The 27,719-nt window shown below is 36.3% G+C and overlaps 4 protein-coding genes across 15 annotated transcripts; 3 read left to right on the forward strand and 1 right to left on the reverse strand.

Moving 5' to 3' along the window:
- Positions 1-1,021: 1,021 nt before the first annotated feature.
- LOC113850568 (uncharacterized oxidoreductase SSP0419-like) lies at positions 1,022-4,911 on the forward strand. The gene is made up of 3 exons (XM_027481151.1): positions 1,022-1,448; positions 1,961-2,120; positions 2,271-4,911. The coding sequence occupies exons 1-3, from the start codon at positions 1,079-1,081 to the stop codon at positions 2,605-2,607; spliced, it is 867 nt and encodes a 288-aa protein (XP_027336952.1). The 5' UTR covers positions 1,022-1,078; the 3' UTR covers positions 2,608-4,911.
- Positions 4,575-8,856, reverse strand: LOC113850567 (actin cytoskeleton-regulatory complex protein PAN1-like). 8 transcript variants are annotated; one of them, XM_027481148.1, is made up of 6 exons: positions 8,405-8,847; positions 8,207-8,266; positions 6,732-8,085; positions 6,350-6,544; positions 5,760-5,911; positions 4,760-5,650 (listed from the first exon to the last, which is right to left on the reverse strand). In XM_027481148.1, exons 3-6 carry the CDS (start codon positions 8,053-8,055, stop codon positions 5,189-5,191), a joined length of 2,133 nt encoding a protein of 710 aa, XP_027336949.1. In that variant the 5' UTR covers positions 8,056-8,085; positions 8,207-8,266; positions 8,405-8,847; the 3' UTR covers positions 4,760-5,188. The 8 variants fall into 8 exon arrangements, with proteins under 8 accessions (XP_027336944.1, XP_027336949.1, XP_027336947.1 ...); XM_027481146.1 differs by having other exon boundaries at positions 8,230-8,266; positions 8,405-8,830; XM_027481143.1 differs by having other exon boundaries at positions 4,575-5,650; positions 6,732-8,266; positions 8,405-8,856.
- A 3,207-nt stretch (positions 8,857-12,063) lies between these two features.
- LOC113849224 (protein CELLULOSE SYNTHASE INTERACTIVE 1-like) lies at positions 12,064-22,177 on the forward strand. The gene is made up of 8 exons (XM_027478969.1): positions 12,064-12,347; positions 12,643-12,802; positions 13,827-13,900; positions 14,292-17,355; positions 17,583-20,127; positions 20,738-21,192; positions 21,445-21,561; positions 21,663-22,177. The coding sequence occupies exons 2-8, from the start codon at positions 12,800-12,802 to the stop codon at positions 21,801-21,803; spliced, it is 6,399 nt and encodes a 2,132-aa protein (XP_027334770.1). The 5' UTR covers positions 12,064-12,347; positions 12,643-12,799; the 3' UTR covers positions 21,804-22,177.
- A 1,020-nt stretch (positions 22,178-23,197) lies between these two features.
- LOC113849519 (aspartic proteinase-like protein 1) lies at positions 23,198-27,256 on the forward strand. 5 transcript variants are annotated; one of them, XM_027479476.1, is made up of 10 exons: positions 23,198-23,724; positions 23,845-23,983; positions 24,555-24,793; positions 24,911-25,138; positions 25,240-25,378; positions 25,451-25,515; positions 25,634-25,733; positions 26,218-26,278; positions 26,396-26,471; positions 26,697-27,085. In XM_027479476.1, exons 1-10 carry the CDS (start codon positions 23,441-23,443, stop codon positions 26,911-26,913), a joined length of 1,548 nt encoding a protein of 515 aa, XP_027335277.1. In that variant the 5' UTR covers positions 23,198-23,440; the 3' UTR covers positions 26,914-27,085. The 5 variants fall into 5 exon arrangements, with proteins under 5 accessions (XP_027335277.1, XP_027335275.1, XP_027335278.1 ...); XM_027479474.1 differs by having other exon boundaries at positions 23,201-23,724; positions 25,451-25,521; positions 26,396-26,467; positions 26,684-27,256; XM_027479477.1 differs by having other exon boundaries at positions 23,586-23,724; positions 24,521-24,793; positions 25,451-25,521; positions 26,396-26,467; positions 26,684-27,085.
- Positions 27,257-27,719: the final 463 nt, after the last annotated feature.

Genomic DNA, 27,719 nt, shown 5'->3' on the forward strand with positions numbered 1-27,719 from the left:
TTTTTTTAAATAATTATACTAAAAAGAGAAAAATAAAGAAAATAGAAAAGTTGAACCTATTTAAACAATTCTTAAATAAAAATATTTGTAAAATAATGGAACTGTTCGATAAAAATATTGTGATAATTTCTCAAAATAATTTACATTAAAATGTGTTAAAGAAAAAATAAAGATAGTATATTTCATGTTTTAAAACGTGAAAATCATTAAAATGTTTCATATTTAATGTCTAAGAATAATTTAACGTATTAAAACATAAGAAGATTTTATTTGATATTTTTTTATTATAATAAAATTTCGTGAATGATTGAGTAATAGCAAAAAGTATATGGATAAAAAAATAAAATTTGTTATATTTATGATAATTAATAATATATTTAAATTTAAACATTTAAAAAATGTTAATGTATTGTGTTACCCATGGTAATCAATAAATGACAAAAGTTAGTTGTAGGTATTTCATTGATTGGACTAACAGAATCAGAAACGACTAGTTTTACAGCATGATTAATTTGCACTTAGTTGAAAAGTTATTTTTATACTTTTTAATATAAAATATATATTCTAATAAAAACGTATTATTAATAATTTATTTAAATATTTTTAAATAATTGAACGATTGAAAAATATTTTTACTTAATTTTAAATTAAACGAATATTAAATGATTAAAAAAGAAAAAAAAAGTAAAAAATATAATGAATGGTATGATAAAACAATAAAAATAAAATGAAAAATAAAATAAGTTACAAACATAACAGTTGGCTTTATTTTCACTGTTTGGTGGGTCCTTACTTTATATTGTAGGTGTAATAACGTTTTCTCAAAAAAAATTTATTTTATTTTTTTATAAATGTGTATTAAAATAATTTTTTGCATTTATTTTTATTTCTCTTTTTTGAAATTAAATTATAATCGCATCTTTTATTTTATTTATGATTATCTCTTTTCCATCTTCCTGCATGAAAAAGTGAAATAATAATAATAATAATAATAATAAAAGCAAATTGCTGTTTTGTAGCAACCGCCACGCCAACCATCGCCTCGTTCTCTCTCTCTCTCTCTCTCTCTTTGGACGTTATGGAGAACCACCATTGCGACGATGATTACAATGAGCGCGTGCAATCGAAACCCGTGGTTCTCATCACAGGATGCTCTTCAGGAGGAATAGGCGACGCGCTTGCACGCGCCTTCGCAGCGAACAAGTGCCAGGTGGTGGCCACCAGCAGGTCGCGGCGGAGCATGGCGGAGCTGGAACACGACCACAGAGTCTTCTTGCAAGAGTTGGATGTTCAGTCTGATGAGAGCGTGCGCAGACTGGTCGATGCCGTTGTAGACAAATACGGTCACATCGACGTTCTCGTCAATAACGCCGGCGTTCAGTGCGTTGGTCCACTCGCCGAACTTCCTCTCTCTGCAATCCAAGACACCTTCGACACCAATGTCTTCGGTTCGTATTGTTACTCTCAATTCCTTCTTTTTGGTGTGCTTCGAAGATTGATACTTAATTGAGGATTGACAATAGATAGAGAAATTAATTATACATAGAGAATAGTGAATTATCAATTTTAGAAGTTGTTGTTTAATCTGTCATGTTAGATTAAGGTCTCTTCAAAAGATCTTATGAAAATAACAAAGCTCTTTCCGATCTATTTGAATTTAACTCGTGAGAATACTCAGAATAAGTTGAATTTTAATGGTCAAATTTATGATATAAAATAACTGTATAAAATTTTTTTATTGAATAATCACTTAATTGAGTTTTGCAAACGTATCCTAAATTTGTTTGCAAGGACTAGTTCCCTGCCCTTTGTTGAGGTATTTTGGTGTCTCTATTGATGAATGAGAGCCAATTAGGGTTTCTTTCTCTTTTGGAATGTTATGCCAACATAGAAGATACTTGAATGTGATTTTGGAAAATAGAATTACACTGAAATTCTACGTTTCCTTGGGCATACGCAGGTTCCTTGAGAATGGTTCAGGCTGTTGCTCCTCACATGGCATCTCGGAAGCAAGGAAAGATTGTCAACATTGGTAGTGTTTCTGCCTTGGCCTCTGGACCTTGGTCAGGAGCTTACACTGCTTCTAAAGCTGCTATTCATGCTTTGACAGATACATTAAGGTTTTATACTTTTTCACCCTAAGACTTGTGGTTCATGTCTGCCCCAAATGAACTAGAGGCAACAAAAAACCACCTTGTTTTTATAAAAAAAAAAATGTTGCTTTGTTATTTACACAATTTTTATGTTGAACATGCATATGTCATATGCAGATTGGAATTAGGACATTTTGGAATTGATGTTGTGAATGTCGTCCCTGGAGCTATCAAGTCAAATATTGGAAATTCTGCCATAGCCAGCTACAAGCGCATGCCTGAATGGAACTTGTTCAAGCCTTTTGAAGCAGCAATCCGAGACAGAGCTTATTTTTCTCAGAGGTCCAAATCCACCCCTACAGACGAGTTTGCTAAAAACACTGTAGCTGCGGTCCTTAAGAAGAATCCACCTGCATGGTTCACCTATGGCCATTACTCTACCATCATGGCTATCATGTACCATTTACCACTCTCTGTTAGGGACTTTCTTTTGAAGAAAGCAATGAAATGCTGAGCTACAGTTGGGTGCATCCATCTTTTCGTATGTATGTTCATGAACCCTACAAAGAATTCCAATTTACCTTCGGAGTGAGATATCGTTGAGAGACTTGTCGTATTTAATTCAGTTCACTATATTCTAGTCAACAAACTTTCGAAGAAAATTGATCAATTTAAAAAGTAAATCAATAAACAGCCAAACTCAGGATATTATTTCTTGACTTTGTGTCTGAACATGAATAAACTATTTTTCTGCATTGGTTGGTTTTCCTTTACATTAAAATGACTTTTTATGTATGATGTTCCATCTCATAGGTTTGGGGAGTACATCGCAAATCTTCTTAAGATAGGATCGAATCACGTCCACTAAAAAAACAGTCTGAGGTTGCTTCCTATTTATGGAGTGTGACATACAACGCCCTGCCCCCTTCAGTTGTTAAAAGCACAAGTCAATTCCAGGCACTGTCCTAAAACAATATGCTTTTGAAAAATTGTGCGTTTCTTTATTATACTTTTCTAATCCTCCAGTTCACAAACCGTAACGAAGTCAATATATGTGGAAGATTTTTCAGGATGAAACAGAATCATTAATATATTGGCACTCTGCCCTGTAACGATATTATAGAGGCAAAGAAAGGCAGTGACCAATTCCTTGGAGCCTTATTTCATCTATAAAATATTGAAAGGACTTATCCCCAGAATATACTAGCCAGTCCAAGAGACGTGACCTCGGTTATCTTACGACTTGAATCGGGGAAAAGTGATAACTTCAAATAAAAAAAATTATTTGGCTGAATACCTGATATAAAATGTGGAAACTGTGGCGACAGAAACGCACAGCTGGTTTGAATGGCTCCTAAGATCGCCAATCTGTTCGCAGGAATGAGATCGATGAATTATCTGATTAGCCAATTATTATACGGGCATTATATTAAAAGGTTTCCTGACAAACTTGTTTAGATTTAGTGGTCGAGTGAATTTGTAACTCAGTCAGAATCTCGGGCAAGTTAGTTTCTTTTCACATCCTTGGGACATCTACTAGTCTTGCTTCCAACAGATGCCAGCTCCAGTCCTCCCATTGTAGCCTTTGCACACAAATAAAATTCCAAATCTACAAAATTCGCTTGTTTCAATATGAGTTCATATAGAATGCTGATGATTAGGAGGTAGCTGAAGTGACCGAAAACCAGGAGGTGCTGGGGCTTGCTGTGTTACTGATACGATTGATGTGGAGTAATTTGCAGTGTCTGATGTGCCGCCATATGAGGCGAGTGTGGTACTGGTGGGATGCTACCATAACCATATTTACTCTAGGATTGTGTGACGATTCTTTCACCAAGTAATCCTCCAAGCAAACCATTTTTCTTCTCCTTTAAAAATTGGAGATTATTACATTAAACCCTCTCGAGTTTTATGAAGGCAAAGCATCCCCTTCCGTTTAAATTTGTTTGAGACACAAATCCCTTGACAAAATAAACCATAAGGTATTTGAGTAGGTTTCATAAATTTCAAGGGAGATCAAATCAGTTTAATTTCTATCACCAGTTATACAACTGCCAACACTAACTATTTACACTAAAGTGACTTCATCAGACGTAGAATTACCTCTTCTGAGAAATATGTAGAAGAGGAACCAATAGATAAGTAATTAAATGGTGAGAGATCTAGATAAATGATTAATGTCAATCACATTTACACTCCAAACTCCTTATTTCGACAACGATGTTAAACTGAAAATGTGTAGCTGCATTAAGTCACGTGAACAAATAATCACTTTAGCTTTTGAAATAGTGGATTGCATTCCTTCTCACCAATATTATAAACGAGCAAGGTGACATCTGCACGTTAGAGGCTCCAATGGGCTTGTTTTCCAATGGGCTTGCATTCGGTCACGAAATGCAGTAAGAAATTATAATTTAACTTTGTATCATATTAATTTTGTTTAAGCTTAAAAAGTCCATTAACATAGTCTTATTTTCTAACAAACATAGCTATATTAGTTAGTGTATATATAACCATGTATCTATTCGCACCATGTATCTTCTGATGTTTTTATACCAATCATGAAGGTCAAGAATGGTAAATAAAGAAAAATGCTATTTGTACCCAAAAAAATTGGACAACTTAAGTTACAACTACGAGAAACTGAAAGGGTAAAGAGTGATGAGATGAAAAAAATTTGTAAAAACTTATCGTGTGAAATATAACCCATAAACAAATTGCTTTGATATCCAACAAAAAAAAACGAATATCAAGGAAAAGCAAAGTACCATTAGCCCCACGATTCATCAATTCAGTTCCAAGGCAAACAAGAAACATAATCTAATGTCAATTTTTTTCATAAAAGTTGAAGATGTTTCTTGTAAAGATTCACTTAGCCTAGTTCAAACATTTGGCAAAATCTATCAACCCATGTAGCTCTTAGTTCATGATCTAAAACTAAATAAATTTAAGTCTCAAGATGCATTGGCAATGACAATTTCTTCCTAAGGCAAACACCAACAGACCTGCCAATATGCATTCGCAATACTTCCATACCACTAACCAGCACGATGACCAAAAATAACAATCAGTAAAAGCTGCCAGGGAAGAATTGCCTACTGCCTCGTGCTTTTACCCTGTGCCGCCAGTTTAGCCGCAACTTGCTCTTCAGACAAAGGTAAATAGTAGATCCGAGGAGTTGCCGTGGTTTTGCGGAAAAGATCATCCAGAGTGACAATAGGTGGGTCAACTTTTTCAGGAAGTGGCGGTGGGGATGGAAGCCGGTCTCTTGCAAGTGGTGGGGGTTTTGACAATGGTGGTGGAGGTGGGAGAGTAGCTGGAACTGGATGCTGCTCCTTGTGTGGACGGGGGGAAGGCTCTGGCTGTGAGGAGGGTGGTGTGGGAGGAACTGTTGGAACATTGCTGACAGAGGCAGCCTGAGTGGGAGGAGCTTCTAATTTCAGTTTCACTTCTTCAGGGTCAACAAACTCAGCAACTAAGAGACGCCCACCATTTGGCGGCCATTGCAAATTATACACAGCATTTCTTGTCTCAATGGCTTCTTCAATGGATGAGTACTATATCGCCAAGAAATCAACAAAACATTACTTAGAACCATAAGACGAAAGCAATAACGTCACATGGAAATTTACAGTTGCAGAGGCAGAGAGATAAGAATTGTCTTACAGTGACATAGCAATGAGTCTTTATTTGGTCCATCCAGAAATTGTTGACATTCCCAGTCTTACCAAGAAGTTCTTGCACTGCTTTTAGGGTAAATGGACGGAGGAAACGATCAATCCTGAGGGAATTAGTGGGGGACCTTTGTGACGATGGAACTGCCAAAGATTAAAAAAAAAAAAAAAAGAACATTCAGACTTTGAATAGAAGACACAGAACCCATGCCAGTATGACAACAGAGTAATTCATAAAAAAAACAAGTTGTACAACATAGACAAAAATACACCTATGTAAATGCACACAACAGCAACCAACAACCAAGCCTTGTCTCACTTATTAAATGCATACAGCATTAAAATCAACCACCAAGTGATTATCCATCTTCAAATAAAAACCTCCACAAATGCATGAGTATAAAATGTGCACAACTTGTACTTTGAGAAGTGTACAGGAAAAAAATTTGGAATAGCCAGCAATTTATTTGATCTACAAACTAGGAATTGAAATTTGATATCCATTAATGCAAAACCATTTTACCAGAAATAGGAGTATCGGTGCTTCATAGATTAACCCTAATCAGAAGAATGTTAACTCACCAATACGTTCTTTAGGTGCATCATCGGTTGCAAAGGAATCAGACCTAGAGAAGTTGCGTTTCAGAGCAACTGGCTCATCCTTGGGTGTATTAGCAGGCCTGGGAGTAGTGCTTTGTGGATCTGAACCTTTAACTGTTTCAATGTTCCACCTGCGTTGCCTTTTGGCAGGCTCATTGTTCCCAACTGATCCTTGTTCTGTAACAAAACATTCCAAATAATTCAGGGTGATTAATGAATACACAAAGAAAGTATATAAACTACAAACAAATAACACAACAGGCCAGCAGCGCAACATATAGTGCACATAATTTCTTTCTTGCCTTATAGGAGAACAACCATTAAAAAAGTGTCCATTCAGAGGACAGAAAAATAAGAGGCTTACCATGAAATTTTCGTTTCTCAGCAGTCATGGCAGCAGGACTCATGTCAAGATCTTGGTGGGTATGACTTCTTCCTGCATATCCACCATCTCCCACAACTATAGTACTGCTTTCCTCCTTCACAATAGGCTCTTCAATACCCTCCACTTTGTCTCTAAGTTGATCAACATTAAACTTAGAATCAATTTGCTTAGTCTCAGGCAAATCCTCTTCCATGGAATCATCACCAGAACTTCTGTCCAAGTTCAACTTTTCTGGATACCACACATCATCACTGCTATTGGTCTTGTTCAAGTCTGGACTTGAAACATTATTGTTATTTTCTTCAATAGATGCCTTTTTCTCATGCAGCCCTCCAACATCCATTGAATGTGATTCATCATAAACAGGTACATCATTTCTGGATGATGGTTCTTCCACCATCTCTGGCTTAACAATATCTTGTTCTAATTTGACATTATCAGTAATTATAGTATCCTTTAGTTCATTCTTTTGATTAATTGACACAGAATCAGTAGAAATAGAATCATATTTTACTTGAGACCCTAAACTAGGGTTGACCTCAGATACCTGGTTTTCTGGAACAGAAGAGTCGGGCACAAGATCCTCGCACAGGGGCTTTATCTCACAATCCAGTTGGGGCTTTGTGTCCTCATTATCCACCTGCACCTTTGACTCTACATTCTCCAGCTTTGCTGCTGAATCCTCATTATTCTTTTCTGCACTAGAAGAATCCTGACCACTGACTACTACTTCTGTTAGTACCTTCTCAGTGACTGTAATGGTGGTCTCCATGGTAGAAGCATGAGCAATTGCCTCCTCTCCCACATTTGTAGAATCAACACTGGCTGGCAAGCCCGTATGTTCAACTTCTTGATCCACAGCAGACAAACTATTATTAATGTCAACTTGGACGGCAGCACCATCCTGCTTGTCAATCTTACTGCCGTCATTATCCACAACATCCGAAGTCTTTCCTGTGTTTTCTGTTTCAATTGGTTCAGCTACACCACTATTCCCCTTTCCAGCAGTTTCAAAAGATTTCACACCTTGCCCATCAATTGTACCAACCACTTCAGCATTCACAGTAACTTTCTCTGAATCTTTTGCCCCATCATCTACATGACCTTCAAACCCATTGGCCTCATCCTTCTCGGAAGCCTCAGCAGCCTCCCTTTCAAGACGAACAGCTTCGTCCAATCGCTTGACCAAATCATCCTTCAAACCTTTAATACTTAGCTTCCTTCTCTTTAGCTCCTCTTTCAGCTCCGTAACCTTCCACTGATGAATGGGCCGGTTGTCAAGAATCTGATATTTCGACGACATTATGTCCAAACACAAATCACCTTCCCAAACCTGGAGTCAGCAATTCAATTCGCCCAACAGAGAACCAAACAACCCATCAATTCAAGCAACAACACGGTTTCCCCTAAAATCACAGTAAACCTAACTCCACGTGAAAAGAAAGCTAACGCACACAAATTCTGTCAAAACCACAACCTCGACGAGAGATTTCCGTCACGAAAGGGAAGTGAACCTCAAATTGACAACGGCAAGATCCAGAGAAACATGCAAATATCAAAATAAAAACTAATAGCGGAATAAAAACAATTTACACCTAAAAATAAATATTGATTTACCGAGAGAGAGAGAAGTAGAAGAGAAAAATACTCACAATGATGATAGTTTGTGAAGAATCGAGAACGACGTTGGCTTACGGAAACCCTAATTTGAGAAGAGAAAGGCGAGCGCGAGAGGAAAAGAAACAAAGAGGCATCGAATATTAGAGTCGCGCGAACCGAACGACGAAAACCAATGCACTCTCTTTTATTACTCCTATCCCTTATTTCCTGAAAACACCGAAGCAGAAAAAAATATCCAAAAGAGAAAAAAACAAATAAGCGAAATTAAAATCGAGTATGAGCAAAAGTATTATCCAAAACAATCATAAAGAAAAGAGGTTGGGATTTGGGGGAGTGAGAAACTGCTTCTAAAACATTTCTAGGGCTTCTTTGTATTTTTCTTTTGGGTTGGGTTGGGTTGAGACTTTGTGACGATTGAGATTGTGTTGTGTGCGCCTTTTGTTCTGTTCCCAGAGGAAACCCTCTTCTAATACCCACTGGGTCTCCTTTCCTCAGCGGTTGGTAACATTAAGATTTGGTCATCGCTATCCCGATAATACCCCTCACACGTGGCTTCAAGGTGATCGAGAATTTCATGTCACATTGTTTGGGCTCTCATTCCTCATTTGGGCCACCCAACCACAACCACGGCCCATCTAAAAGGCCTATTGCATGGACCAGAAAAAATAGGGGACTATTGTCCATATCTGTTACTCTGTTTCTCTGTCCGTATCTGTTACATGTATTTCAATCCGAAATTTATTTTATAAATGTATCATAAACCATAATACATAATGTCATTCGATTATAGGTCCTTGCAATTTTAATGTTCTGGTTTGTTTTATATGTTAAAACGAGTAAGTTTTTTTTTTTTCTTCTTTTTACTAAAAAAGTAAGAGAAAAAAACTATAATTTTTTTATAAAATGGTAGCAGTTTAATTAAAAATGGTCTTAGAGGCTCAATAATTGAACTGTGATAACAGCAAATGCTTACAGGGGCGCAAGTGCAAATAACATGACCCACGTGGATTTTATTACATGATAGTCCAACCTCATATCTTGCCAGTTGCCATTCCAGCTGGTGTGGTCATAAATTTAAATAATATAATAATATGGTTTGAACAAATAGCTTAATATTGCCATTAAAGGTGCTCTAACAGCTTGTCTTTCACTTCACTGTCCTACTCTCACAGCTTATAATAAGACTATTCTTATACGTCTTCATTATCACCTTTGAAAAATCGAAGGATTCCATTAACATATATATACTTTCGCCAACTAAGCACAAAAAAACTTGGGATAATTGAGATGCCCTTTTACTTTTTGATTAAGACTTTGGCTTGGCTGCAATCGACTCAGTTCAAATCAATACCATGTGGGTATGTGTAACGAATACGTTGAGTTTTCGTTAATTATTGCGCCTGAACAATTTAATTGTGTTTTAGATTAACATTTATAAGTTTAATTTTGCATTATTTTTTTCTAAAATGTGCACAAAAGCCAAAAGCACGAGTAGAACTTCTCGATCAATAATAAATCTTTTAGTGCTGTTAACGCATGCAATGTTAGGGATTTAGATTCGGTCCTGTAATTATATCGTCCGTTACATTATTTTGTATTTTTGTTTAAGTTAATAAAAAAATTTTATATGAAAATATAAAATTTTATCTAAATATACGGTGCAGTTATCGTGTCAACTGCACTGAATCCTAATCTAATATTGAGAAGTTAAAACACGATAATACTAAAAAAAATCATCATATACTGTTTAATTTACCTTGTTGTCTAACCGGTGAAAATATATAATGTTTGCTTGTGTTTTATTCTTGATTTCATAAAGTGAGGTATAATAAGGAAAATTCCGAAGTGCATATGAATCTTTAATGTAGCCAAACCTTCTTGGACATTAATTAAAGTGGTAATTGGCTCGCGTATTTGAAAAAAAAAGTTATTGGGCAAACATTATTTATTGTATACATTAATTAATTGCTTCGTCAGTTAATGTATATTAACGGTATTACGCAAGCCGCATTAAAAAATATAGATCTTTTCAAAGAACTAGAGATGTTAGGAATAATACGTCGAATCTAATATAATTTTTTTTGAAAAAAAAAACGTGAATGTTAGATAATACGTACACCACGCACTCTAAAATTTGGGTGCATATATACATGCATATATATTTTTACCATTCTTGTTTGATCAATATTTATTATTTTTTAAAAGATAAATGAGATTTTAGTTCTTATATGATACTATTTCTTTAATTTAATATTTATATATAAAAAATTTATATATTAAATTTTAGAACAAAATTATTTTATTTATAGTATGTTATAATAATATTAGCCCTATCTCTTAGTTAATAAATAATTATCTAAATATGACAGATTTAAATTATTTTTTAGTTTTTATATATGATATTTTATTTATTTAGTATTTATAAGTAGACAAAATTATATACCAATCTTTATACAAAATTTTATTTTCATTAAATATATATAATTTTTAAATCTATCTTTTTTCAGTAGATTCTATGTTATTCTATTTTGGACTCTACCAAAACTCAAATTAAGATTAATTTAGATTTATCTCAAAGTTTTTTTTTTCTTTTTGTACTTTTTCATTTTTCTACTTTTTTGACATATTGTCTTCACAAAATGAAGACATAAGTATAACATTTTTATATTGACATTAAAGTGATGTTTTTTTAAATTATTTTGAGAGGAGTATTTTAAATTATCCTAAAAAAATTTTATTTTCATATTCTGCTTCGTACATTTATAATTTATAAAATTTAACTTATTATATTATATAACATCTCTTTGTCCTAGATTTTACTTTTAATATTTTTAATATGATAATAATAATGATCTAAAAATACTTTTAATTTTCTTATAAATATATTAAAGATATAAATAAATAAAATTATTGACTTTTAATATGAAATAAGAAAACATTATCAATATTTAAAACATTTGAGATAAAGATTATAAATAAAGGGATGTACATTATAACGATAATATAATCAAATAGACAAGTTGTAATATTATAAATGAGAATGTGATGATACTCATGTAAAAATGAATCAATCTATGAAACAAGATATAAAAATTATAAAATAAGATATAAGATTTATTTAAAATATAAAATATTCATTTAAAAATAATAAAAAAATATCATTTGATATTGATATGAAAATGTTATTATAACAATATTAAAAAAATTTAAAATAATTTTTTTTATAAAGACTAATACACACATTTTTTTACATATAAAGATTAAATTAAAAAAGAATTGTTTTATATAAACTAAAAGTTCATTTTTTTTTTGTAATAATAGGTCATAACAATTTTATTTAATATATTCACTTAAAATTAAGAAATAAAAATTAATCCACGACAAAATTATATATATGAATAAAAAATTAAAGATCTTCCTTAAACAAAAAGTTGAATAAAAATTAATAACTTCAATTAGACATAAAAAACGATAACTTCATTTAATATAAAAATCTAAAATACATGCCTCAAAGTAGAAAAAGACACGTACATCACTTTGTAAAAGGAAAACCATTCAAAAGAAAAATGATAACATATTACTCAATACGATAAATGTACAGAAAAAGAATATATTTCCACGTCACCACGTGATTCCAAACTGTTGGCTCAAGCGAGTGTTAAGCTAAGCCTAGCCGTTAAACTAGGAGGCTATGAGCTTGGAGCAGTTGTCGGTGGTATCATGTCTGTGATATGAAAACTCGCAGAGCCTCTTCAGTCTTCCCTCACACACCGTCACGGTCATGAAAAATCAACAATTAAAACTCAACGCGCACACTTAAAACCCAAAAAACACAACGCACACTGTTTTCTTAACGAAGCCTCAAATCAAATCTAGCGTCATCACCTTTTTCCTTTTCCACTACCACTCACTAACGAAACGAAACCAATTGATGCGTCACACTCACTCGCCCGTTTCGCTTCTCAGTCTCTGAAGGTCTTCCTCTCACCTCTTCGCATTTTTAAATTTTATATCAAACTTCGATTCTTCGTTTTCTGCGTTTCATGCATTCCGGTTTGACTTTTTCGTTGACTGACGCGCGATTCAGTTTTAAGCGATTTAATTGCGTGCTTTGTTTTATAGTGCTTTGTTTAGGTCACCGTGTTTGTTGTTCTTATTCTTATTGTTAGTACTTTTAGTTTAACTTGATGAAATTTGCATTTACGATTTTTGTTCGATTACTTTTTTGAGATTCGTGATTGATTTCTGATTTGGATTCCGTTGTGGACAGGGAGGCTTTTATGTTCTGACAGTCTCTCCAGGGTAGATCTGGAGAGGGGGCAGTGTTCTGGATTGATTTGCTTGGGAAAGTCTTCGAGGCGAAGCTGGCGACTACACTGACTTGGAGGTTTGCTGCCAACAATGGTAGCACCCTTGCTGCTAATGATATGGTACTTCTTCGTATTTTTTGTAATTTTTCCTTTTTTATATATCCATTCTTTGTCTTCCCATTAGTGTTGTCTTATAAGATTACGAGTTGGTATTGGTAGTGGAAAAAGTGTTTTTAGTGTTGGTATAAATAAACAAGTCCTATACCCGGCCCCCTACATATATGGATTTATCATCATGTCTTCAGTGGTGGTCATCTTTGGTTTTAATTTTCGGTTGTGGTTACGCTGCGATTATAGAAATTGCAGCCAACTGCGGCTGGGTAGATGTGACATTGACCGCAGTTTCAGTTGTGGTAGCTACAATTACGGTTGTGAACTGCAGGTGGTGTGTAAAACCAGCCCCTGCTTTGCACTTTTTTTTTTTTTGTAACAAATGATTCTAGAAAGTGTCACTGAGAAGCATGGAAGTCTAATGGTTCTATGATTTCATTCTGCTATTTGTTTCTTAACTCCCATTGGAACATATCTATCACTGTTCTTCAAATCAAGAGATACATGGTTTTACAAATATTATGAAATTGTTGTTAAATATCCCAGCAAGGATTAATTTAGCTATGCTCTGAACCTTCATTTGTTATATGCTGCTACATATCCTTGGCACTAGAATGAGGTGCAATGCAATACTAGAAAATGGACGTAAGAAGGTTGGCATTATTAACTTCTCTGTTTATATATCTAACATTGCATTCATGACAATCTATCATGATCGGTTGGTTGCAGTGTTTACAGCAGAGCATAATATCGATATGCTCTCTGCTACACTGCACATGCTGTATAGTTTTTACTTCCTTTATATTTCCCCTCCGTTTTGCTCAATAAGATGCAATCCTAAATGATAACTAGTCAACTGTAACAGATGCAACAATCACATACGTTTAATACTTATAAAATCTTCAATTTGTGATATATTATGGCTTATCTATATTATTCCAATGTCTGTGTTAATTTTTGTTACTTCCAATATTAAGAGATATATTACAGACTCTTCATCTAAACTTCTCCATTGTGATTGTTCCAAATGCAGGAAAGGAATGGTGATGGGAAGGCTCAAGATTCAGAGCCTTCAACGCCTCCTTCTGTTCTGAAGATGGGATTCAGGTGGGTTATAACTTTAAATGTGCCTATAAAAGATGTCAAAAAGGAATATTTTATATAATTGAATCAATTACTTGTAATGCTAAAATCCATGCCTTTACTTTCATTTATTTGATTGACACTTTTTGTGCTTTAGCGTTAGCATTGGTACTTCTGCTTGCAGACAAGTAAGCTAAGACCTGTGAATCCCCCTTGGTGCTTTATAGCTTGTCATGTGCGTCAAAAATTCAAAGCCTGAAAAAAGATGTTCCCCTCTCCCCCCTTGAAAACTATATAGAAGACAATCTAAGAACCATCTAACTTGATGCTTTGATGTATGGTCTATGGAAATTTGAAGTTGAGCAATAAATCTAATATGCAAACTTTTGTATCTTACATTCCAAACTGTTTGCAGAGAACGTACCAGCAGCATGGAGGATCCAGATGGGACATTAGCAAGTGTTGCCCAATGCATTGAGCAGCTGCGTCAGAGCTCATCTTCTGTACAAGAAAAAGAGAAATCTTTGAAACAGTTATTGGAGCTTATTGAAATGCGAGCAAATGCTTTCAGTGCTCTTGGATCTCATTCTCAGGCTGTTCCAGTACTTGTTTCCCTTCTCCGGTCAGGGTCATTGAATGTGAAGATTCAGGCAGCAACAGTCTTGGGCTCACTTTGTAAAGAAAATGAGCTGAGGGTGAAAGTCTTGCTTGGAGGATGCATTCCTCCCCTACTTGGTCTACTCAAGTCCAGTTCTTCTGAAGGTCAAGTGGCTGCTGCAAAAACTATTTTCGCTGTCTCTCAAGGTGGTGCTAAGGATCATGTTGGATCAAAAATTTTTTCAACTGAAGGAGTTGTTCCAGTGCTCTGGGAGCAGCTGCAAAAGGGCCTGAAGACAGATAATGTAGTTGATAATTTATTGACTGGAGCATTGAAAAATCTCTCCAGCAGCACTGAGAGATTCTGGAATGCCACAATACAAGCTGGGGGAGTTGACATATTAATTAAGTTACTGACAACAGGGCGGTCTAGCACTTTAGCAAATGTGTGCTTTTTACTTGCTTGTATGATGATTGAGGATGCATCTGTTTGTTCAAAGGTATTGGCAGCAGAGGCAACAAAACAACTTCTCAAACTTTTAGGCCCTGGTAATGATGCCCCTGTTAGGGCTGAAGCAGCTGGTGCTCTTAAATCTCTATCTGCCCAGTGCAAAGATGCTAGGAAAGAGATAGCCAATTCTAATGGCATCCCTGCTTTGATTAATGCTACCATAGCTCCTTCCAAAGAGTTCATGCAAGGTGAGTATGCTCAAGCATTACAGGAGAATGCTATGTGTGCTTTAGCAAACATCTCTGGTGGTTTATCTTATGTCATCTCCAGTCTTGGTCAAAGCCTTGAATCATGCTCCTCTCCTGCCCAAATTGCTGATACGTTGGGGGCTTTAGCTTCAGCTCTTATGATATATGATGACAAGGCAGAATCTAATAGAGCATCAGATCCTTTGGTAGTTGAGGAGTCATTACTCAAGCAATTTAAGCCTCACTTGCCATTCCTTGTGCAGGAACGGACCATTGAAGCCCTAGCTAGTTTATATAGCAATCCTATACTCTCAATTAAACTTGCAAATTCTGAGGCAAAGCGTTTGCTTGTTGGCTTAATAACAATGGCTGCCAGTGAAGTGCAAGATGAACTTCTAAAATCTCTCTTGACATTGTGCAATAGTGAATGCAGTCTATGGCATGCACTTCAAGGCCGTGAAGGAGTTCAGCTATTGATATCTCTTCTGGGGCTTTCATCAGAACAGCAGCAAGAATGTGCTGTTGCCCTCCTTTGCCTTCTATCTAATGAAAATGATGAAAGTAAATGGGCCATTACTGCTGCTGGTGGTATACCGCCTCTTGTTCAAATTTTGGAGTCAGGATCTGCAAAAGCAAAGGAAGATTCAGCGACAATCCTTAGGAACCTGTGTGATCATAGTGAGGATATACGTGCTTGTGTTGAAAGTGCTGATGCTGTTCCTGCATTGTTGTGGCTATTGAAGAATGGAAGCCCAAATGGGAAAGAAATTGCAGCAAAGACCTTGAATCACTTAATTCATAAATCTGATACTGCAACTATCAGTCAGCTTACAGCATTATTGACCAGTGATCTACCTGAATCTAAGGTTTATGTTTTAGATGCTTTGAGAAGTATGCTTTCTATTGTTGCTCTTAGTGATCTTCTACGTGAAGGTAGTGCTGCCAGTGATGCAATTGATACAATAATAAAATTATTGAGCTTGACCAAGGAAGAAACTCAGGCGAAGTCTGCATGTGCACTAGCGGGAATTTTTGAAACGAGGAAAGATGTGCGTGAAAGCCGCATTGCTGTTAAAACTCTTTGGGCAGCAATGAAGTTGCTTAATGTTGAATCTGAAAGTATCTTAATTGAGTCCTCACGCTGCCTGGCTGCAATATTTCTTTCCATCAAAGAGAATAGAGATGTAGCTGCTATTGCTAGAGATGCATTACCCTCCCTAGTTGCACTAGCTAACTCTTCGGTTTTGGAGGTGGCAGAGCTGGCAACATGTGCTGTGGCAAACCTTATTTTGGACAGTGAAATTGCTGAGAAAGCTGTAGCAGAAGAAGTTATCTTGCCTGCTACTAGAGTATTACGTGAAGGAACAGTTTCTGGAAAAACACATGCTGCTGCAGCGATTGCTCGCCTCTTACATTCCAGGCAAGTTGATTATGCTGTAACTGATTGTGTGAATCGTGCGGGTACTGTTCTTGGATTAGTTTCTTTCTTAGACTCTGCCAGCACTGGACCTGGTTCTACATCTGAGGCTCTGGAAGCACTGGCGATTCTGTCAAGGTCAGAAAAGATCAGTGCACATAGTAAACCTGCTTGGGCAGTTTTGGCTGAATTTCCCAAAAGCATATGCCCAATAGTTCTGTCTATTGCTAATTCAACGCCAGTGTTGCAGGATAAAGCTATTGAAATATTATCTCGATTATGTAAGGATCAGCCTTTTATTCTGGGAGACGCTGTTGCTACTTCCTCTGGATGCATATCTTCTATAGCTAAGAGGATAATCAATTCCACTTCTGCAAATGTGAAGGTCAAAATTGGCGGAGCTGCAATTCTTATTTGTGCTGCTAAAGTAAATCATCAAAGGCTGGTGGAGGATCTCAATTTATCAAACTTGTGTGCTGATCTTGTGCAGTCTCTTGTTGATATGCTTATTTCTTCACAGGCTATTTTGGATAATCAGGGTGATGACAACAAGGAAGTTATCAGCATTTGCAGGCATACAAAAGAAGAGGCCAATGATGGTAAATCTAACACTGGCACCAGTATTGTATCTGGTGCCAACTTAGCTATATGGTTACTGTCTGTTCTTGCTTGTCATGATGAAAAAAGTAAAGTTGCAATAACGGAGGCTGGAGCAATTGAGGTTCTCACGGATAGGGTTGCAAATTGTTTCTCACAATATAGTCAGGTATTCAAGTACATTTTTCCACTATGTTTTCAGTTAATCTGAAATAAATACATTCTGTATCTGATTCTGTCCATTGTAAATATTTACTTATTTGCATAAATGCTCCCTTAGTCATCGGATGTTGCTCCTAAATACCCCTTGTCATTGATGTAACAGTGTGATAACAGATTAGTACATAACTGTTATTTCTGTGTATAAATCTTTGCTCCTTTATGGTGACCATGCAGATTGACTATAAAGAAGACAGCAGCATGTGGATTTGTGCTTTGTTGATGGCAATATTATTCCAAGATAGGGATATCATACGAGCACATTCAACCATGAACTCTATACCAGCACTTGCCAATTTATTGAAGTCTGAGGAATCAGCAAACAGATATTTTGCTGCACAATCAATAGCTAGCCTAGTCTGTAATGGTAGTAGGGGAACACTTTTGTCTCTGGCAAATTCTGGGGCAGCAGGTGGACTTATCTCCTTGCTTGGCTGTGCTGATTCTGATATACAGGATCTCCTGGAATTGTCAGAGGAATTTTCTTTGGTACAATATCCGGATCAAGTTGCTCTGGAGAGGTTGTTTAGAGTTGATGACATAAGAGTTGGTGCTACTTCTCGGAAGGCAATACCTGCTCTAGTTGATTTACTCAAACCAATTCCAGAACGCCCAGGAGCACCATTTTTGGCACTTGGGCTTTTGACTCAGCTTGCTGTTGATTGTCCATCAAATAAGATTGTAATGGTTGAGTCAGGGGCCTTAGAGGCACTTTCTAAATATCTTTCACTGGGTCCACAAGATGCAACAGAAGAAGCTGCAACAGATCTGCTAGGTATTCTGTTTAGCAGTGCTGAGATACGGAGACATGAGTCAGCATTTGGTGCTGTTACTCAACTTGTAGCTGTCCTACGTTTAGGAGGAAGAGCTGCAAGGTATAGGGCAGCAAAAGCTTTGGAAAGTTTATTCTCTGCTGACCATATTAGAAATGCAGATAGTGCTCGACAAGCTGTTCAACCGTTGGTGGAGATTCTTAACACTGGTTTAGAGAGAGAGCAGCATGCTGCAATTGCTGCATTAGTTAGGTTACTGAGTGAAAACCCTTCAAGAGCACTCGCTGTTGCAGATGTTGAGATGAATGCAGTGGATGTTCTTTGCAGGATTCTTTCATCAGATTGTTCAATGGACCTCAAAGGGGATGCTGCTGAATTATGTTCTGTTCTTTTTGGAAATACAAGAATTCGGTCCACAATGGCTGCTGCACACTGTGTTGAACCTCTGGTGTCTCTTCTTGTAAGTGAGTTTAGTCCTGCTCAGCATTCAGTTGTCCGGGCATTGGATAGGCTTGTTGACGATGAACAACTGGCTGAATTAGTTGCTGCACATGGTGCAGTTATTCCTCTTGTTGGCCTACTATATGGTAGGAACTATGTACTTCATGAGGCCATTTCCAGAGCTCTGGTCAAGTTAGGTAAAGACAGGCCAGGTTGTAAAATGGAAATGGTGAGAGCTGGAGTTATTGAAAGCATACTTGATATCCTTCATGAAGCACCTGATTATCTATGTGCAGCTTTTGCAGAATTGCTACGTATATTGACCAATAATGCTAGCATAGCTAAAGGACCATCAGCTGCTAAAGTAGTTGAACCTCTTTTTTTGTTGTTGACAAGACAAGAATTTGGGCCTGATGGACAACATAGTGCATTGCAGGTTTTGGTTAATATCTTAGAACATCCACAGTGTCGAGCTGATTACACATTGACTACTCACCAAGTTATTGAGCCTCTTATCCCCTTGCTTGATTCTCCTATATCAGCAGTGCAACAATTAGCTGCTGAGCTTCTCTCACATCTACTTTTAGAAGAACACCTTCAGAAGGATCCAGTGACACAGCAGGTAATTGGTCCTCTTATACGAGTTCTTGGTTCTGGTATACATATATTGCAGCAGAGAGCTGTAAAGGCCCTGGTCAGTATTGCACTGATATGGCCAAATGAAATTGCAAAAGAGGGTGGTGTTATTGAAATTTCAAAAGTTATATTGCAAGCTGATCCATCCATTCCTCATGCTTTATGGGAGTCAGCTGCCTCTGTTTTGGCAAGTATTCTGCAATTTAGTTCTGAATTCTACCTGGAAGTTCCTGTTGCTGTTTTGGTAAGGCTGCTTCGATCTGGATTAGAAAGCACAGTTGTTGGTGCATTAAATGCTCTTCTTGTGTTGGAAAGTGATGATGGAACAAGTGCAGAAGCAATGGCCGAAAGTGGTGCTATAGAGGCTCTCTTGGAGCTCCTAAGATCTCATCAGTGTGAGGAAACTGCTGCAAGACTCTTAGAAGCACTGCTGAACAATGTAAAGATCAGAGAAACAAAAGTTACTAAATCAGCCATCTTACCCTTGTCCCAGTATCTCTTGGACCCACAAACCCAAGCACAGCAAGCAAGGTTGTTAGCAACTTTGGCTCTTGGTGATCTATTCCAGAATGAGGGTCTTGCTCGGACAAGTGATGCAGTTTCAGCTTGCCGTGCTTTAGTAAATGTGCTTGAAGAGCAACCAACTGAAGAAATGAAAGTTGTCGCCATATGTGCTCTGCAAAATCTTGTGATGTATAGTCGATCAAATAAAAGAGCAGTTGCAGAGGCGGGTGGTGTTCAGGTTGTACTGGATCTGATAGGTTCAAGTGATCCTGAAACATCCGTTCAAGCTGCAATGTTTATCAAACTACTATTTTCAAATCATACAATTCAAGAGTATGCTTCTAGTGAAACAGTGAGAGCAATAACTGGTGAGTTATCTGCCTATTATGCAGTGTACACTTGTTATTTATATTCTGGACCACTACTTTATATTTTATACTCATTTTTCCTCATATAGAATGGTGTCTTTGTTATTTTTCATGTGGCCATTTCTGATTCAGGTTTTAAAATCCTTGCATTTGCATCTACTTGTAAATGCTTCTCTTTACTTTTATAAGCTGAGGTTTCAAAATATTTGTCAATGAAAAAAACCAAACAGGTTACATGTGAAGTAAACAAATCTTTTGGAAAAATAGCAGAGCTGATTTTTGGTTGCTGATGACTGGTCATGGAACTAAAAATTTGGGAAGGAACAAATGAATTGTAAAACTTGTGGCTTGTACAGTTCGCTTAATGGCTTCATAGTTTGAACAGCTTGATTTTTTTATTTATACTATATAACCTCTTCTAACTAAAATAGACACCTAGTCTTCTGTTAAATATTCATTAATGTAAATGAAGAGTAAAGGTTGAACTTGCAGATGAAGGTGCTGTTTTTAATCTGAATTGATTGGTGAGCAATGGTAGCAAGAATAACCTCCTCTCTCTCTCTCTCCACTATGTAAACTTGGCCTAACAATTTTTTAAATTGTTTTTTAGCTGCTATTGAGAAGGACTTATGGGCTACTGGAACTGTGAACGATGAGTATCTTAAAGCTTTAAATTCTCTATTTAGCAACTTCCCTCGACTGAGGGCAACTGAACCAGCAACACTTAGCATTCCCCATCTGGTTGCATCCTTAAAGACAGGCTCAGAGGCTACTCAGGAAGCTGCTTTGGATGCTCTTTTCCTGCTGAGGCAAGCTTGGTCAGCATGCCCAGCAGAAGTTTCAAGAGCTCAGTCCATAGCAGCTGCAGATGCTATTCCTTTGCTGCAGTATTTAATCCAGTCTGGCCCACCTCGCTTTCAGGAGAAGGCAGAATTTTTATTGCAGTGTTTGCCTGGAACGTTGGTGGTGATCATCAAGCGTGGTAACAATATGAAGCAGTCTGTTGGAAACCCAAGTGTTTATTGTAAGCTTACACTTGGAAACACTCCTGCAAGGCAAACCAAGGTACTTTTAATAATAAGAATTTCATATTTATTATCTTGTGACCTCCTTTAATGAACTAGGATTGGATGACATGTTTGTTTTATGTGAGAATAATGTTATCTGTCATGGCCCAATGGAAATCATGCTATTATGTCAATGGGCATTTCTTTAATTGTGCATTTTAATGACAATATGAGAAATCTAGTTGTGCTATATGAGCAATTATGCCAATATCAGAATATGCTAATTATCATGAGAATGTGCTGCTCTCAGGTTGTCTCAACTGGCCCTAATCCGGAGTGGGATGAGAGCTTTACATGGTCCTTTGAGAGTCCTCCAAAAGGCCAGAAACTACACATTTCTTGCAAAAATAAGAGCAAAATGGGAAAGGTAATTGTGGGAAAATTGGACCTCTAAATGCAGTATGAATATCTTCAAGCATTTTGCGTTTACACTTCCACTTGACCCCTCTATTTTTTATCTGATGACAGAGCTCATTTGGCAAAGTGACAATCCAGATTGATCGGGTGGTAATGCTTGGAGCGGTGTCTGGGGAGTACACTCTGTTGCCGGAAAGTAAAAATGGTCCCTCAAGAAACTTAGAAATAGAATTTCAATGGTCTAACAAGTGAGATACCCGTTTACGTCTTTAGTGTCGAGCGTTAAAATTGGAACACGCAGGGTACATGGTTGAAGAGCATTTTTTGTTTAAATTTTGTATTATTTATCATGCTAGTGTATATAGCCAGCAGTTATTTGCCTTTCGGTCTGTAGTCCCAAACAAATTCATTTGTCATAATATTCTTTTGTAACTTTATCCTTCATTTCCTAGGTGAAATACTAGGGGGTACGATCAGGCCCGCTTCGAGTTTCTTGTATGATTTTTGCTTGCTGTCAATTTAAGGTGGGCCTGCTTTATGCTTCTGGCGTTGTACAACTTTAAGTCTCCTGTATTTTAGAGTAAATTGAAATATAAAATAACAATAATATAGTGTCATATATTAACCAAACCTCCCTCTCTCCGGCCCCCCCCAAAAAAAAAGAACTAGTCATAGTGAATTTTCAAATGGATTTAATTTTGACATTTGTGGTTGTGTTTTTTTATTTATTAACTAAATTATGATGTTAGTTAATTGAAATCAAACTTGTGTTTTTAACTAAACTTCATTATATCTAAGTCATCGATTTTCCATACCAAGTAGCGAGCTCGAATTAAGCAAAATAATGGACAAGGCGAGGAGTGGAGATATTAGTAGAATAGTTAAAATTACTTACATTGATAAAGTCTTCACAAAGAAAATTAAGTTTTAATACATTTATAGGAAAATTAATAAAATTTGTTTTTATTATTTTTAATTTAGCTTTCCATTTTTGCATATTGTGTATGGTTTGTGCTGTCATAAATTTCTATTATAAGAGCATTAGATTTTTTTAAAATATGAACTAAGACTTGATTATTTCCTATACTACAAGTTGGTCAAGTATTTTCTTCTGATACCACAAGTATTTTCTTAAACTTCTATGACCTCATGAGCAAGTTACTGTGTTATACTATTCGTGTAATTAAATGTCATGAAATCAATTCAACAATAAGGAAACATTTTTATTATAATGACATTATCCATTAAACTACAAAATTTTCACTTCTAAGGAGCTAAATTCATAGTTACGTTGTTTCTGTTGTTTTCTTCATTAGTTTTAGAAGTTATTTCCTTAAAATAATTGATTTTGGTCGTCAACATTTTGGCTTATTTGATTGTTTTTTATTTCGTAAAAAGAAAGGAATGAAATTAAATGCGGGGAGCCCACAGTGGCAAAGACACATCGACACCGGCCATAAAGCCCGTTTTATTCTGAAACACGTAAAGACAGGGGGGGGCCCCACCACGCGTGACGTTTCCCTTCGTCGTGGTACTGTTGCCCTCTCACTCCTCCTAATCATCATTTCCATTTATTATAAACACTAATCATATCACACCAAACCACTTTCCCCTTCTTTTTCCATCAATTTAAGTACTACTTAACAGTTAATTCCACTAATCCACTCACAGTTACTTGTTACAGCCACACACACAGCACAGTGATGATTCATAACGATGCACACTGCGCACCCTTACTCCCCTCTTTTCTTCGATCCTCCTCCCACTCCCTTCTTTCCATCGTGAAAACCTCTTAATCGCTCCCTTTATTTAAGTAATTAACACTAATCGTCACTCAATTAGTTACTTGTAGAACGAAGCATCGGAAGAAGTGCCAGATCTCGATCTCGATGCTGTTGCTGTTCCTTTTGTTGTTCTTGTTTGAGCCAACGGCTCACTCAATGCCTTTTCCGATCACATTTTCTGCGAGGCTCATTCATCGCTTCTCCGAACAAATGAAACCGGTCGGGCTTCCCACCGGTTCGTGGCCGGACCGGCGGAGCATGCCCTACTACCAGATGCTTCTCAGTAGTGACATTCTCAGGCGCAAGGTCAACAATGGAGGCGCTCGCTACCAGCTCCTGTTCCCTTCTCATGGCAGCAAAACGATGTCGCTCGGCAACGACTTTGGCTGGTAATATTTAATTTCTCTCTCTCTCTCTCTCTCTTGTTTTTCTCATCGCGTGAAACGACGTGGTTTTGAATCTGATTCTTGCTTGTTGCAAATTGCGATGCATCTGTCTCTGGTGATTAGGTTGCATTACACGTGGATTGATATAGGGACACCGAGTACTTCGTTTTTGGTAGCGTTGGATGCAGGGAGCGATCTCCTTTGGCTTCCCTGTGATTGCATACAGTGTGCTCCGTTGTCGTCGAGTTACTATTCCAATCTGGTATGCTTCGATTTCTATCTTTGGTTTGATTCGAATGATTCCCTTTTCTATGGAACTTGTGACATTAATAGTTAATACTTTAATTGGGCCAAGTTTGAGTAAGCATCTAGCTAAGTATGCATAAATAAAGAAAATTAATATGAAAAAATAATAAAACTTCTCTTATAAATTAAACATTATTTATTTTTCTCAAATTTATAGGTGTTAAACCAAAGAGCTGCCAAAAAAAAAATAAAAATTACAAGTTAATTTTAATTTACGGGGGGAGTTTGATTTATTTTATTATTTGATTTATATATATATATATATATATATATTTATTTATTTATTTATTTATTTATTTATTGATAGTTTAAAAAGTAGCTAATCATGTGAATTGTAAACCCCGGATTGAATTTTCTTTCAATTGGAGTGTAATGTTACGCTTAGACATGACATGGCACCTTTTTTTTGTTTGGTTCAATGAGGTTTTAGAGTCTATGTAAGCTAAAGAATTGGTAACAGGTTTAGCACTTATTTCCAATAATTGATTGGCAGGTGCTCCCTCATATATGGGGCATCTATTATGCAGGATAGAGATCTGAATGAGTATAGTCCATCTCGTTCGTTATCCAGTAAGCATCTATCTTGCGGTCATCGGTTGTGTGATATGGGTTCAAATTGTAAAAGTTCTGAGCAGCAGTGTCCATACATGGTCAGTTACTTATCAGAGAATACATCGAGTTCTGGATTGTTAGTTGAGGACATACTGCATCTTCAGTCTGGTGGCGGTGTAGCAAACTCCTCTGTTCAGGCTTCAGTAGTTCTTGGGTGTGACTGACTGCCCTGTCCTTGTCACTTCAACATCATTTTGCCTGATGATGTTCTTTCTTCCAGAAAACACTCGTTTCCCGGTTTTTCCTCTAACGTCAGTTTTGTTGAATGCAGGTGTGGCATGAAGCAAAGTGGTGGTTATTTGGATGGGGTTGCTCCAGATGGTCTAATAGGTTTGGGGCCCGGGGAGAGTTCAGTTCCAAGCCTTCTTGCTAAATCAGGATTAATTCATGATTCTTTTTCCTTGTGCTTTGACGAAGATGATTCTGGTAGAATTTTTTTTGGGGACCAGGGACCAACCACTCAACAGTCTACTTCATTCTTGCCTTTGGATGGAATATAGTATGAAATTCTGTACTTTAAATTAGTTTACAATATTCAACTGCGCCAAATTAGTTTTTAGAAGATGGTGTCATGCTAATTATGATATATTTCCTGGTCAGTTCAACCTATGTTATTGGAGTGGAGACATGTTGTATTGGGAATTCTTGCCTTAAAATGACAAGTTTTAAAGCACAGGTTGATAGCGGGACATCATTTACATTTCTTCCTGGCCATGCGTATGGAACACTAGCCGAGGAGGTACTTTAGTTTTTTGAATTCTATGATTGTAAATTTATTTTCAGTCCTTTAATATGATTTTATTGGTGTTAGTTTGATCAACAAGTAAATGCTTCAAGATCTAGCTTTGAAGGATCTCCTTGGGAGTATTGTTATGTGTCCAGGTAAAATTTCTTTATAGATTTATCCTCCTCTCGTGTCTCTTCGGTGCTTGATTTCCTAATTGCTGGAATTTTCTTGTCTTTTTGATGACTTTGATTATTTTTTTAAAAACAGTTCGCAAGAGTTGCCAAAGGTTCCCATCTTAACTATCATGTTCCAACAGAATAACAGTTTTGTGGTCGTTGATCCTGTGTTTGTATTCTATGGCAATCAGGTGGGGCTGGATTGAATTTTGACAGGATAATTAACTGTGTTATAACCTATAAGAGGCTTCTTTATAGTAATAATTTTAAATCTTCCTACAACATTTTCTTGCTAATTCTCCTACTTATTGAATAAATAGTTATTTAGTGCTTTTTATGTTTTCAAAAACTAGAATGCCTTTATTTTTTTATTTATTACTTTCTTTATAAAATTTAGGAGGATTAATATACGAGTATTATTGGAGGTTATACCATTATTCTTATTGTAAATAATAACTTATTATTTGAAGCAACATCAGTTGAGAAGTGCTGCCCGTTCATGTAACCCATGAGATATAAGTGCGAACTGTTTGACATATTAATAGAAATTGTTGTCTGAAAAAAAAAAGGTTTTTAGCAAAATTTGTTTTAGAAAGAAGGGAAATAAAAAAAAAAATGTTAATTTCTCCTATAACAGATGTAGCTAAATTATGAAGACTGATCCATTTTGTGTAGGGAGTTATTGGATTTTGTTTAGCCATACAGCCAGCCGAAGGGGATATGGGAACAATTGGACGTAAGTTTACTTGAATATTTTCACTGTCAAAGTCTACTTTACTCCGGAGTATGATATAAAAGGATACTTTTATCTTAAAACTAATATATATATATATATATATTATTTTTTTTGCAGAGAACTTCATGACAGGATATCGTTTGGTATTTGATAGGGAAAACAAGAAGCTGGCATGGTCACCCTCAAATTGTGAGTCATTTTGCACCCATAGTTTAAAGCATGCTGATTAAGCGCAAAATTATATATTTTAGCTTTAGTTCTAATCAATCTGCTTAGGCAATGAAGCCGACTTGTTGGTCGTCCTTGCCATTTGCTGATACCTGACGGAAAGGAATTTTTCTACCCTTCACGTCCCCTCTCCCTTTCCATTTCTTTCGCTTATACTCCGTCTACGTGCATCTGTAGGTCAGGATCTGAGTCTAGGTAAGAGGATGCCCCTTTCTCCAAATGAGACATCATCAAACCCATTGCCTACAGATGAGCAGCAAAGAACCAATGGGCATGCAGTTGCTCCAGCTGTTGCTGGAAGAGCTCCCCACAAACCTTCGGCTGCTTCATCTCGGATGATTACATGCCGGAAACATTGGCACTGCTTTTTGTTTCTTCTATTACAACTCGTGTCACCCTTTTATTGATACCCTCGCATTCTTATGTATGTCGAGTACCCAGCTTGTCTAGATAGTGTTACATGTATATCCAAATATGTATCCTTTTTGGCCTCCTAGCTCTGTAAGTATTTTAGATCATACACCTTCCAATGCTGTTATTTTTTCACCTTGCCAGCATGTTAGCTTATTCCTAGCACTCGTAATGTAAATTAATTTGCTGTGTCATCCTATTTTATTTTCTTTTAATTTTAATTAGAATTTTCAGTGAATTTTTTTAATGTTTTTTTTAATTATTATTTTATTTGGAATTCCGGTGGTGTATGTGAAATATCTTGTTAAGGCAACATTTTAATTTTTCAATATTTATTTGTGAAAAATCTGAATACTGTATATTTAAAGAGCGTAAGTTTTTGTATCTTCAATTTAGAACGCATACTCATCATATAACACTAAAATTAGTTCTAAATAAATTTCGACTTGAAATTTCGAACAACCAATATCCTTGCAAGTTGTGATAATTCAAATGAAAGTGTCCGGGGTTCGAATCTCCCAAAATAAAATAATAGTCAATAGTTTCTTGTAAGAACCGTGTACTTGTGTGTTTGACATCATAAGTTAATCTTTTATCGTGTAGTACATGAACACCACAGATTGATAACTAAAACTTCTTTTAATTAATTAGTTTTTTAAACTTTGAGATTTTGTTAAAGAAAATATTCCTGAAAGCGATATCAAACATATACTTAATTACGTTGATTTTGTAGTTACTGATTTGACGAACTCTGTTAAATATTGCATGCTACTATGCATGTGAGCTAGCTGGAATGGACATC

The sequence above is a fragment of the Abrus precatorius genome, unplaced genomic scaffold (assembly GCF_003935025.1).
Source record: "Abrus precatorius isolate BTA unplaced genomic scaffold, Abrus_2018 Scaffold9, whole genome shotgun sequence".
Lineage (NCBI taxonomy): Eukaryota > Viridiplantae > Streptophyta > Magnoliopsida > Fabales > Fabaceae > Abrus > Abrus precatorius.